Source organism: Cetorhinus maximus, chromosome 26 (genome assembly GCF_964194155.1).
Source record: "Cetorhinus maximus chromosome 26, sCetMax3.hap1.1, whole genome shotgun sequence".
Taxonomy (NCBI): domain Eukaryota; kingdom Metazoa; phylum Chordata; class Chondrichthyes; order Lamniformes; family Cetorhinidae; genus Cetorhinus; species Cetorhinus maximus.
The window spans coordinates 8,842,752-8,856,627 of NC_135904.1; the positions used below are offsets into that span (position 1 = coordinate 8,842,752).

The 13,876-nt window shown below is 41.1% G+C and overlaps 1 protein-coding gene and 1 pseudogene across 2 annotated transcripts in view; one reads left to right on the forward strand and one right to left on the reverse strand.

Moving 5' to 3' along the window:
* Positions 1-13,876, reverse strand: part of pias1b (protein inhibitor of activated STAT, 1b) — a 136,424-nt gene that overhangs the window by 22,963 nt on the left and 99,585 nt on the right. For both annotated transcript variants that reach the window (XM_078530070.1, XM_078530071.1), the window contains exons 7-9: positions 10,828-10,933; positions 5,883-5,956; positions 3,184-3,344 (exon numbers count right to left, since the gene is read on the reverse strand). In XM_078530070.1, coding sequence (XP_078386196.1) covers positions 3,184-3,344; positions 5,883-5,956; positions 10,828-10,933 — 341 coding nt within the window. The remainder of the gene's footprint in view (positions 1-3,183; positions 3,345-5,882; positions 5,957-10,827; positions 10,934-13,876) is intronic.
* On the forward strand, positions 2,746-2,863 carry LOC144668461 (5S ribosomal RNA; annotated as a pseudogene).

The window sequence follows — 13,876 nt, forward strand, 5'->3', positions numbered from 1 at the left end:
GCTTTAAATTATTACTTTTCATCTGTGTTCATTATGGAGAAGGACAATGTAGGTATAGAAATCAGGGAAGGGGACTGTGATATACTTGATCAAATTAGCATTGAAAGGGAGGAGGTATTAACGGTTTTAGAGGACTTAAAAATGGGTAAATTCCCAGGCCCAGATGAGATGTATCCCAAGCTGCTATGGAAGGCAAGGGAGGAACTCTGGCACTAATTTCCAAATCCTCTCTGGCCACCAGAGAGGTGCCAAAGGACTGGAGGACAAAGAATGTGGTACCATTATTCAAGAAGAGTAGTAGGGTTAAACCAGGTAATTACAGGCCAGTGAGTCTAACATCAGTGGTAAGGAAGCTATTGGAAAAAATTCTGATGGCCAGGATTAATCTCCACTTGGAGAGGCAGGGGTTAATTAGGGATAGTCAGCATGGCTTTGTCAGGGGGACATCACATCTAACAAACTTGATAGAATTTTCAAGGAGGTGACTAGTTGTGTAGATGAAGGTAGCGCAGTTCACATAGTCTACATGGGCTTCAGTAAAACTTTAGACAAGGTCCCGCATGGGAGAATGGTCAAGAAGGTAATAGCCCATGGGATCCAGGGCAATTTGGCAAATTGGATTCAAAATTGGCCTAGTGGAGGAGGCAGAGGGTGATGGTCAAAGGTTGTTTTCACGACTGGAAGCCTGTGACAAGTGGTGCACTGCAGGGATCAGTGCTGGGGCCCTTGTACTGTACATTAATGATTTATTTGTAAATATAGGGGGTATGATATGTAAGTTCACAGATGACATGAAAATTGGTGGTGTCATACACAGTGAGGAGGAAAGCCTTAGATTACAGGACGATATAGATAAGCTGGTAAGATGGGCAGAGCAGTGGCAAATGGAATTTAATCTTGAGAAGTGTGAAGTGATGCATTTTGGAAGGGCTAACACAGCAAGGGAATACACAATAATGGTAGGACCCTAAGAAGTACAGAGGATCAGAGGGACCCTGGTGTGCATGCCCACAGATCCCTAAATGCAGCAGCACAGGTAGTTAAGCAGCACAGGTGGTTAAGAAGGCTTATGGGATACTTGCCTTTATTAGCCGAGGCATAGAATGTAAGAGCAGGGAGGTTATGTTGGAGCTGTATAAAATGCTAGAGTGCTGTTTCTGGTTGCCACACTATAGGAAGGTGATTGCACTGGAGAGGATGCAGAGGAGATTCACCAGGATGTTCCCTGGGCTGGAGTGTTTCAGCCCATTGAAGGGAGACTGGATGGGCTAGGGTTGTTTTCCTTAGAGCAGGGAAGACTGAGGGGGGACCTGATAGAGGTATACAAAACTATGAGGGGCATAGATAGGGTGGATAGGAAGAAACTTTTCCCCTTAGTGGAGGTGTCAATAACCAGGAGGCATAGTTTTAAGGTAAGGGGCAGGAGGTTTAGAGGGGATTTGAGGAAAACCTTTTTTCACCCAGAGGGGGTTGGAATCTGGAACACACTGCCTGAGGGGGTGGCAGAGGCAGGAGCCCTCACAACATTTGAGAAGTGTTTAGATGAGCAATTGAAACGCCATAGCATACAGGGCTATGGGCCAAGTGCTGGAAAACGGGATTAGAATAGATAGGTGCTTGACGGCCGGCACGGGCCTGTTTCTGTGCTGTATAACCCTATAATTCTATGTCATGGAACAAAAGGCAAATGGAGGGGTAATGGCGGTAGTAAAGAAACAAACCACAGGTCTAGAGTAGGTGTTGAGAGCAGGATAAAGATCAGCTCTATCTGAAAGCAAAAACATGAAAACAAACTATACAAACTGGCACCTGGAAGATGAGGTGTGGTTGGATGTTCCAATTAGGCACTTTACAGACTTCTGGGCTCAACACTGAGTTCAACAACTTCAGACCATGAACTCTTTTCTCCATTTTGAATTTGCTCCCCCACCCCTCCCGAGTGCCAGTTTGGATCTTGTTTTCATGTTTTTGCTTTCAGCCGGAGCTGATCTTTATTCTGCTATTAACACCTACTCTGAACCTGTGCTTTGTTTCTTTACTACCACCGTAACCAGTCCCTTTGTTTTTTGTTCCATCTTTGGTATTTAGTCGCCCCCGCCTTCTAACCTATCCCTGACCTACCCTTTTGTTCCACCTGATCCCCCTCCACTTTTTCAACAGTAGAAAACCCATCACATTTCTGCCTCTCCATTTCCAAAGAAGAGTCAAATTGGATTTGAAACTTTAACTTTATCTCTCTCCACAGATACTGTCAGACCTGATGAGTTTTTCCAGCACTTTGTTTTTATTATTGTAAAACCACAGGTCTAGAGTAGGTGTTGAGGTATTATTGTTTGTTAGCAAAAAAAGGCATCAATTTTCATTTTAAGGCCATGTGAAAGATTATGCACAGACTCAGTTTAATCCAATTACAGTAACCACCAGGACAGTTAATACAATGGGTAAAACATTTGAGGAAAACTTAAGCTGCAAATCACCATACAAAACAACACTGTTATTGACTTAGGGTACTACATACAAGATAAACGACATTGAAATTTAGAAATGAATTCAAACTTTATCGTTTAAATGGTGGGGGCTCCTGAACAAATCACTTTGCTTTTAGTAATACAAATACTTAGAGGTTTTCTCAACAAGTTTAACACAGCTTTACTTTAAAATGCAAGCTAAGGGCTTCTGCAGCTTCCTAAGATGGTCAAGTTGGACATCCAACCTGGGCAGCTACCATTTTTCACTTGAGGGTACATTTACAACATACTAGTCTGAACACGCCCGATCTCGTCTGATCTCGGAAGCTAAGCAGACTCAGGCCTGGTTAGTACTTGGATGGGAGACCGCCTGGGAATACCAGGTGCAGTAGAGAAGGGAGGTGTCAGCTGTGGCTCAGTTCATAGCACCCTCGCCTTTGAATCAGAGGGTTGTGGGTTCATGTCCCACTCCCGGAAACCAAGAACTGTGATTGTACTCGAAAAGAGTTGCAATCTGTGACTGTTGGTAACTCGAACGAGTTTCCTACAGGTAGGAAGTAGACGATAGAGATTTAATCAATGTTTTACATTTACAACAAAAGTAGCTCAAAAATGTCACTTTTTGATCAAAAATATCTTTCAAACCAAAGTGACAAATAGTGAGAGGAAAAGTATAATGTTTCCTTGGAATGAAGCTCCAAAATAGTTTGCTTACCCATCAATAATTAGATGCTCGTAAGGACCCTTTTTATCACAGACCGGACAAACCCAAGTAGGTTTTTTCTCATTCATCTGAATGTAAAGCGTTGCATCAAAGCACTGAAGATGTGAGCAGGTTACTGCACGACACGGGATTGTCAACCGCATTTTGCCCAGCTGAAAACAAAAACACATAGAATCTTGGTCATATTATTTGGAATATAAATACATTCATCACTTTTCATTAAACAAATGTTGAACTCCAACTTCACTCACATGAGGTGCAGTGAAATGGACATATTAACTATTTTATTAGTGCTTTAGAAAGAGTGAGCAATAAACAGCTAGTCTGAAGATTAAAAATCCTTTCAAGTTATTAGCGAAAAACCACAGGAGAAGGCATTATGTTTCTAAAAGTAACAGAAGACTATTATCTGTAAATGCCCAATACTGATGCATGATAACCTGAAAGAAAGCCCCACCCACTGTCTGTGTCTGACTTATCTGCCGCACATACACATTTTCGATTTGCATATGGTTATAATCGTTTTGCAAACGCAAACCTAACCCATCTATGGTTTCCTCGACATTCGCCGAAAGCAGATACGTGGTGGGGGAGGGTAGGAAGGGGAGCATCTTAAAAGTTCCTTCAAACAAAAGCTAACCCATGGCAAAAGGTGACTAAATCTGAGAAGTTGATATCGATGGTCAGAACATGTAGTGAGTACGCCTTCACATTAATGTTAACCTGTACTAATTTGGAGTAAGTACGGAATAGGGTCCAGTTGTTGAAACAACATCAGGCATCAACAAGTACAGAATACATACAATTGGGGTAATGACATTGCTTGAGTGCTTCATTTTCTATAAATCGTCCTCTGCAATCTTGAATTTTATTTACTTTGAGCTTCCTGACAGGCACCACCCATTGTGACACAAGTGCTAAGTTATACAGGCCAGCAAGTCCCACAGCCTGTGCAATGTTAGTCATTCTCAGGTGGACCGCAACTATTAGCCTCACTGCTCCTGGACTAAGGAAATGAAAACTGAGCTGCGTGTTCCAGCTGTCAACCATAATCCGGCGACACCTTCTGGAAAGAGCGCACACAGATGCTGAAGGCGAGAACAGTATAAACTGAGAGATAAAAACAAAAATCTACTGCGGATGCTGGAATTCCAAAACAAAAACAGAATTACCTGGAAAAACTCAGCAGGTCTGGCAGCATCGACGGAGAAGAAAAGAGTTGACGTTTTGAGTGCTCATGACCCTTCAGCAGAACTGAGTAAAGTTAGGAGAGGGGTGAAATATAAGCTGGTTTAAGGTGGTGGGGGTGTGGGGGTGGTTGTAGGGACAAGCAACCATTATTTTTAAATCTATAATTGTAATAGCCTGTCAGTCTTTCCACCCCACCCCCACTAGTGCTGTACCTTGAGTGTCCTGCCATCCATTCTTAATTAGCACATTTTCTTAGATAATATCACCACCTTCAACACCTCTTTGTTCCTTTTGTCTGTGACATCTTTTGATTATCTGCTCCTATCACTGTTTGCTTGTCCCTATAACCCCGCCCTCCCCCACCCCCAACCTTAAACCAGCTTATATTTCACCCCTCTCTTAACTTTACTCAGTTCTGTTGAAGGGTCATGAGGACTCGAAACATCAACTCTTTTCTTCTCCGCCGATGCTGCCAGACCTGCTGAGTTTTTCCAAGTAATTCTGTTTTTGTTTTAAACTGTGAGATGTTTCCCAGAAATCACAAAACCCACTGGCACACACCATCCAGGCTCACACATGAAGAGCAGCTACTTGGGCTCCCAGCATTCAGGGGATTGCACAGCATTAAAAGCCAGCTCCTTTGGAAAAGGAGGGAGAAAACTGGAGCAGGGAGGGAAAAAAAGCTAATTTCTGTTTTAAACAACTTCTAACTTTTTTATTTCTGGGAAGGCTTGGCACAGAATTGCTGATGCAGATATAGTAAAAAGTTATAGAGTGCAATGTCTGGTGGTGTCATGTAAGGGTGAGGGGCGGGGGGGGGGGGGGGGAGAGAGGCACAAAATCATTTGAGGGAGTGGTGCAAGCGGAGGAAAAGAAACTAGAAAATGAATTAAATTGCATCAATGCAAACCGTGTAAGATACATTGTTATCAAAACCAGAAACGATTTGCATAACTAGTGTTTGGAAAAATGTTTACATGTTAGAATCTCAGAGTGCAGAAGAGGCCCTTCGGCCCATCGAGTCTGCACTGACACGTGAGAAACACCTGACCTACCTACCTAATCCCATTTACCAGCACTTGGCCCATAGCCTTGAATGTTATGACGTGCCAAGTGCTCTTAGGCACATGGAGGATTTGTAATTTCAACTAAGAAATTAATAGCAGAACAAAAATAGCACCATCACTAAACTGGAATCCGAACTTTCTGTATTTCACATTTGCACACATTCAGGTACAATAATCTAAAGTCTAAAGCAGTACATCAGTACCTGTGCATCAGCTTTTCAAAACACCAAGCTCAAAATAAGAATTCATTCTGAACTATAAACAGTACCGAGTTGTCAAATCTATAATTCACAGCTTTTCCAAAGCTAACTATCAATAAATCAGATTGAAAAAAATGCTTCAGCCTCCAAACAGTTAATAAGCACTGCAATTCTGAGCAGGAGGAAGACAAGACAATTTAAACATCGATAATTAAGATATGGCTGTACTCACAGGACACAACAGAGACACCCGTAAACTGGTCGTGGCGATTTCACTATCAGGATCTGCTGTTAATTTCTCTTTGACTAGGCAAGGGAGAAAAATATATATTTTTTAAAAATTACTTCAGACAACCGGTTGGGTTTTATTTTAATACAAAAGAGTCATTTCACATTCTACAGGTTTCCCACTCTGCAGAAACACAGGTTGATGGGGTACAACTCGACAGGGACTGACAACCCTTCATATCTCCCTCAAATGTTATTCTTCACGTGCAAGTTGAGACAGTGAATTTTGGTAGGCTACTCTGTGGTAATCGCAGCCAAATTCCCTTCTGCCCTCATGAGGCATCCACACATGCACTTTCTAGCAGGGGCTATTGCATAGTAACTGTAACGGGGAACAGTAACATGGTGGTTATGCTACTGGACACGAGTTCAAATCCCTCTGCAGCAGCTGGGGAATTTAAATTAAGTTAAATAAATAGACCTAGAATAAAAAGCCAGTATATAAAAAGGATGTAAAAACCCAACTTGTTCACTAGTGTCCTTTAGGGAAGGGAACCTATCATCCTTATGCCTAGTGAGCCATTCAGTTGCCAAGGGAAATTAGGGATGGACAATAAATGCTGGCCTTGCCAGTGACACCCACATCCCGCGAATTAATAAAAGAAATTAGAGGTATGAATGCTAGTTTATTTTCTCCTCTTTCTCCTATATCATGGAGCCAATTGTAGCATCCGGGTGATATAACTTAACAGCGGAGACAATAATCAAACCTGGAACATTCTGACCTATATGTTATAGTGTCCTTTCACATTGTGCCTACTAGTGTAAAGGAACCAGACTTTATCTGAATACAATCAGAAATATCTATTGTACAGCTGTAGATGGGGTTTGCCTGTTTGGCAGATACACTCTGAACATAAATATTTTTTTAATGTCTGAATCTAGCCTACATTTCCCATGTTGTCTTATCCTGATACAGTCAAGACATCACAAAACCACTGCACATAATCTGCCTACACAGGATAAGCCCTGTGGGGCTGAGGGGAAATGGGAAGCTTCTCGCTACAAGCAACCTAAATGACAGGCAAGTCTCCTGCTGACTGAACATTTTAGTTTACCTCTACAAAACAGCTCTTGATCAAGATTCTCCATCTGCCTGCCCTCTCTTTGCTTTCTAGACATTTTGCCCTGTACATAGTCAACTACACTTTAAAGAAAAAATACAAGATTGGAAATTAAAGCACTCGACATAAAAGGGCTGCTAATGAGGAACAGCCATTGTCTCATTGCTTTCACACCCAGCAGCGCCCAGCATTCCAGGCCTAGCTGCCAAAAACATGATGAATTTTTGTCAAACATATTGCAGTTGAACAACATTCCGATCCTCCCCTCTGGAGGGAGACAGAAGGGCTGGAGGCAGGGAAGGGGAGCAGACAGATCAGAAGTTCACCCTTTATCCGAATCTGCCTAAGGGAAGAAACACATTTCATTAGCTGGACTTGATTTCTAGTGACTAGTTGCTGCAGTACCATTACCCACCCCCGCTCACAATTATTGTGCAGAGACAATTTTGGAAGCAGCCCTCCAGCTAAAGGCAGAGCATGACACGTCCCACTTCTGGGATCAACTCAGAAGTGTAGGTCTTCCAAAAAGATGGATCAAGCAAAATCACCATTTATAGCAACAAATGGTAGACAAATTATGGGTTAACACAGCTTTTATTTACTATAATAAATGGGAGGGTTAGAAATTACAGCCAGAGACAGAGACTTCGCGACTACTTTCAATGAGCAGGTTTCATTCAATGTCGGGCAAAGTACATTAAGTTGCTTTTGCACTGTGCTAAGACTCCTGCTAGTGGCATCAAAGCTGGAAACCTAAAGTAAACTTTAGTAGTATTTGCTAAGGCTAGTAAGTTTACTCTCAGGTTTCTGCTGGCCATACCAGCAATGGCCAGCTGGCAGGGACAGCATACGCCTTAACACAACATAAAAATAACAGGACAGCACTCTTGAGTGGGGGGAGGGGGTGGGAAGAGTTCAGAGAGAGACTGACAGAATGAACATGAGAAAAACAGCAGCAAAACATCTGGCAGGTCAGAAATTTGTTTAAAGGGGCTTAACTCCTTGTTACAAGCTAAATGCTATAATTCTAATTAACCCTTTCCCCAAAAATTGAATGGGTAAAAGGAATCATAATGATCCATGCATAATAAGAGTGTTTTGATGATCTGTTTCTTCGGAGCTTTTGGATTCATCTAGGACAGTAGTTGGTATAATACAACTAGCTTTGGCCCCTGTACAAAGAGGATTCAGGAAGAGAGAAGAAAAAGTTACAATTCTCATTCCTAATCACTATTCACGAACCCTTGCTGGAAATTGCATGTATGGACATTGGAGGAAAACAGACTCAAGCTCATCTGTGATGTAGCTGACAGATGAATAGCCCGCATATACGTGTTCAGATTCAAATGTCAAAATTTGCCCCTTGGGCAAGGTACCAGATGGATTCAGGCATTTGTGAAACTGTGGCCCAGCACGTTCAGAAGAAAAAATTGAAAACAATAGGAAGTACACTACTTATTCTTCGATTTCAGAGATTGCTACTCCTCTGACAGGTCTACCACAAAAGAAGGGTGGTATCCAGATTTCTATCACTTCTTGCATCCAGAATTTTCAAAATCATGTTGTGAAAGGCAGTGGTTTTGTAAAAATCAAGTATGTGGCAAGAGTTTGTCTTTTTAGGTTGCATCCTGTCTAGTTGAGCAGCCCTGGGGAGTTTGTTATAAGCACAAACTACTGAAATAATTGCAATCTTATTAGTAAATCCACTCATGTATTAAAAAGGGGTAAAGTAGGGGAAGAGAGTTTTATGCAAGCTTAATTAATCCATGATGCTGGTAACTCTGCATAACTTGATTTAGGATGCACCTAGATCAAGGTAAAACAGTGCAGTGGAATCCACTTCATGATCATGAGGATATAGCACTCCAAATAAAACTTGCTATAGCACTCCAAATAAAACTTGCTGAAGCTTGGTTATATTAATTGTAGATTTTCTATCCAATCTGTTTTGTGCTGGAACCTTCATTGCTGTTGAGCAGCAGTGATTTATAATTTGAACAGCTGAACAAATTAGATACTCAGTCTCCCACCAATGCTCTCCCACTGGTGGTGCTCTTAAATGTTACTCCTACTTTTAGTTGCTCATTTTCAGCACCAAACCAGCAAAGCTGTGAGCTCCTCAAATAGCTAAACTGTATTGTAAACAGAAATCACTTAGCCTGATCAATCAATTAGCGAGTGTTTGGGCAACTGGCCAAATAGTGACAGTTAGATTCTACTGCGACATCAGTAGGGTAGTTAAAGTCAGCAGGGTAATCAAATGCAGAAGAGTATGCTTCCACAGGTGCCAGGTTTTATACAGTACCCTGCCCAAGTGGCAGTTGTTTATGTGCTATGCGCTGCAGTTATCACAATGGTTACCAATCCCGTCCTCACCCAATGTTCAGAAATGCACTTGCTGATAGATAAGAATCAGAAGTTGACTGATTTCCCACCCCCACCCCCCTGAAAATTATTGGTTATGTTTTTAGAATCAGACCAATTTGGAAAATGTTTAATCATAAGTGAGTTCTTCAAATTGGTCTGGTTCTAGAAATATAACCAATAATTTTCAGCTTTGAATCCTGGAGTGCCCAATGAGACAACAAAAACACCCAGGTAAATCCTCCAATGAGTCACTTAGTTAGGGCACAATACAGACCAAAATGGTCTCAGATTCTGCACTCAATCAATCTCAGCTAGAACACTACATTTCCTTTTTGGCTTGGCGGGGGGTATGGCGAAAATCAGTCAACTTCTGATCGTTATCCATCAGCAAATACATTTCTGAACACTGGGTGAGGACAGGATTGGTAACAGTTGTGAATAGCACATAAGTAACCGCCACTCGGGCAGGGTATTGTATAAAATCTGGCACCTGTGGAAGCGTACTTCACTGCGCAACAAGCACGCTCAGGAAGAAGAAAAAAACTGGGGAAAATTGAAAACAATAAAAAGCTAGTGTTCCATTGATCCCCATCTCTCTTGGATCAACACTCAACTCACATATGAGTGCTAGAGAACTGTGCCAATTAAATTAATTTACTTCTGCCAGACAGTAAACAACAGGCACTATGAGAATACTTTCCAGAAATCTTCCTCCACGATATACTGCTGAAGGTGCAAATAATATGGTAGAGTGCCATACAGCCCATGAAGGAATGGGGTTTGGATCACTGGCCAATGCTAAAATCAGCCACTAAATTTAGCTGCAACCGATAAAGGTTTTACAACAAATCTGAATAGATTGATCGAGAGACAAGGAAAAACCCAACCAGGGTTCTCTCAAAATGCCAATCAACCATGTTGCAAATTGAGTCTGTAGGCAATGTACGCTAACAAAATCAGACTTGGCTATGACAGCCACTCATTACTGTCAAATAGCCTCACTGTCTAACCTCACAGGGGAAAATCAATGAAACGTGGGGAAGGTTCTGGAGGGCTGCCCAGAGCTATGCACCCCCCCGCCAAAGGTTACCTGAAAGTAAAAAATTTATACTTTCATAAGAAACTAAGAAATAGAAGCAAGAGTAGGTCAGATGACCCTAGGACATGCTTCACCATTCAATGAGATTGTGGTTGATCTTTGCCCTCACTTCCACTTTCTCACCTGATCCCCATATCCTTTGATTCTCCTAGAGTCCAAACCGTGTGACAATAATAAATGCGTGACTGACCAATTCCACATTTTTAGTTACAATCAGAATAAATTCTTTAATTCAATAGTTGAAACCAATATGAACAGAAAGGAACGAATGTTACGAACTGCATTGTGGGGTTTTATCTCACTAAGGAATTGCCAAGTTTGCCTATGCAAACACTTACTTGCCCACAATTTGTACATACTTAATGCTCTGGAATGGTCCGGGTTCCTTATTCCTTTTGCCCGCAGTCTTTGAAGCAACACTGCAGAAGACAGCTGCTTTACAAGGTAAACTGCCATGGAATAGTTCTGAAAAAAAATGTGCATGCACATCAACCATGATAACCAATTAACAGCATCTACGTTCAAACACGTTATCTCCAAACACTGCAGTTTTATCAAATGGTCTTATCAAATCTAAATAGCCATATTTTCCTGTAACTGCAAATTTGGGATTTGCATTTTCTTTTCTGGATTATGAGTACATTAACATTTTAAAACTGTAATTGAAATGAAGTCAAGCCAGTTTTATAGATTAAATACACCCGACATTTTTAGTCATCTACATCCAATGGCGGAAATGTTATTGCCCCCATGTAGTATTGCATCATAGAGGGGAGACTGCAGTATTGATTCCTACTTTATCTCAGCTTACAATGGGGAAACTACAGCTGCTCTTGGTGTTCCTGATTTGGTGGCGGAAACAGGAAGATCAGCCATGGTTTCCACTCCCAGCAGTTCCTGCTAGTCAGTAAGTGAGAACAAGGTTGGGCTTGATTGTAGTGACCTCTATGCTCAAATTGCCTACTAGCACTAACTGATTCGGCTCACACAGGAGAAATGGTCAACTGGTTGAGGCACAGCTGACCTGGGCGAACCATTGCTCGTGATACCGAACTTCAGTCAGTACCTTTACTTTAGAAAGGAGCAAGCTGGAAATAACATCTCAAATAGCACAATGTGAAGAAGTTTCTTATATTGAGTATAAAACAAGGGTCTAAAGATAATAGTTCAAATTTCTTTAGCTACAGTAGTTAGTAAATAGAAAACCCAAGCCTACTTCAAACTGATATCCAATGCAGTTCAAATTTACTGACTTATGTTTGGTTAAGACATTTCTGATCTGCAGCACTGGCTTCCAAACTTACCTGCATGGGGGGGGGACCCCTTTCAAATAGTGACAAAAGCTCCTGGGGCCCATTACCCCAACTTCTAAACTACCCAAAGTACTGCACTGAAACTCAAAGCAAAGCTGAAAATACACAGATTTAGCAGCAGTTCTAATGGAAGGTCATCAGCCTGAAATGTCAACTCTGCTCATCTCTTCAGATGCAGCCAACCTGCTGCTTTATTCCAGTATTTTCTGTTATTATTTCAAAGAAAAATAGTGTTGTTGCAGAAAATGCTTATGAGCATTATTTATGCTGTAAGCTATAAGTCAACTAATGCAGAATACAAAATTCTGGAGATGCTTGTGTTCATGGCATGCTGCATGTCTAGTTTCAGTGACAGAAAATTATACTGCAAAACCCCTCCCCATTCACCCCCAAGGACGCATAATATGCATGGTTTGCAGTTTATAAATCCAAGATTTAGAGTAGCAATCAGCACAACTTCCTAAACCAATTATATCTACACTGCTTAGGTAAAGGGCATTTGCTTGCAAATTCAAAGAATTCTGCATGGTTAACTTGTTTCAATGGCAAAAGATATGAGTTGAACTGTATAGTTAGATGCAGGAACAGTAGTCATGTCCAACCAGGATCATTATAGGCATAAAACCTGCATGGTGCCTCAAGTATTTATAACCAACTATATGAACTTATTCAAACAGAAATGCAACACTTCCTTGTTGAACACACTAGATCATGTCCAAAATGTATGCCTACTGGTTTAAGAAATTAACAAAAAAACGTTTTAATCACATGTTTAATAATAGATTTTTGCTTTCCCAAGATCCGAAACATATAGCGAGTGAGATATGAAGTAATTGATTGAGGGCTGACCCATTTGCTGTCCCATTACTTAAACCAATCAACTTCAGAATTATTTTATCTTAATCTCAAACGCAGAAGCACCGTGGCCAAATTGTAGATTCTCAGATTACATCAGTTTTCTCTAAAAACACTGTTTACATTGCAACCAGCAAAGCACTGTATCAGTACTAATACCTGCAGTGAAAGGTTTAGTCAAAAACCATAGCACGGATGATCAAAGACAACTTTTGATCTTACTTCACTGAAATTTGCCGCACATAGATATGATAAAAGCTACAATTAGCAATCAGAAGTTCCACTTTCTGCCACGAATTCAAATAGTTAAAGCATACCATAAACTGTTACCACCACATCTGTCAACAATGTTATTATCTGAGAATAACAGATGGCGCTGAGTTGCAAAGTATCCCGTCCTAGATCAGACTTGCATTCTTACACTAACCATGAACAAAAAGATTAAACAAAGCAATCCGCTCATGGCTTTCACTGCTTAGTAACTGCCCTGCCCACATTATCACCAAAGCTCTCCAGAACCAAGTCGCTCTACTTTGAAACTGAAATGCTACAAATATTTTCCATTTCCAAAGGCGCTTCTAAAACAACTATTCGTTATGGTGGCATTAGTAAATTGGACAAATCTCAGGCAGAGGCCTGAGCAGAAGCAGCACAGAATTGCACAGACTTTCAAGAACTATCAACCCAGAAGGAAGTGAATACGAAGCACAGAATTGCATTTACCACAGGGCAATCCCCTGGGACCCCATTAAGTAATTTGCACTAATTCTATACTGCAAGAAAAAACATTTTTTAAAATACAAGTGCAAAAAAAAATTTGGATTACAAAAATTTACATAGTAATTTTACCCCAGGATTCAACAAGTGGATAAGAAACTCAGCTTGCAGGTTTCCTTTATGAAAAAGATCTGCTCACATTGTAATTATTTTCCCTCCGCATCATCTCCACCTGTACTCTTTTTACTCTATGCATCTTTCCCACTTAAGACGAAAACGTGGGAGACAAACTCCTGGGCTGCAGCCATCTGCTACATGGCTATCAGGGGATACGGAACAGCACCTAAATCTGGCTAGTCCTTACTCTAGGAATACGCCTGGCCTCCACTTAACATTTCCACAAGTCACCAATTAAGATTGGGTTGAACTTACTTTGAGGAAAGTTGAAAAGAAGTTCAAGTTCCACCTTTAGGCTAGCATGTAACTGTCTTTTAACTTGCATTTCTGCAGGTGTTCATATAAC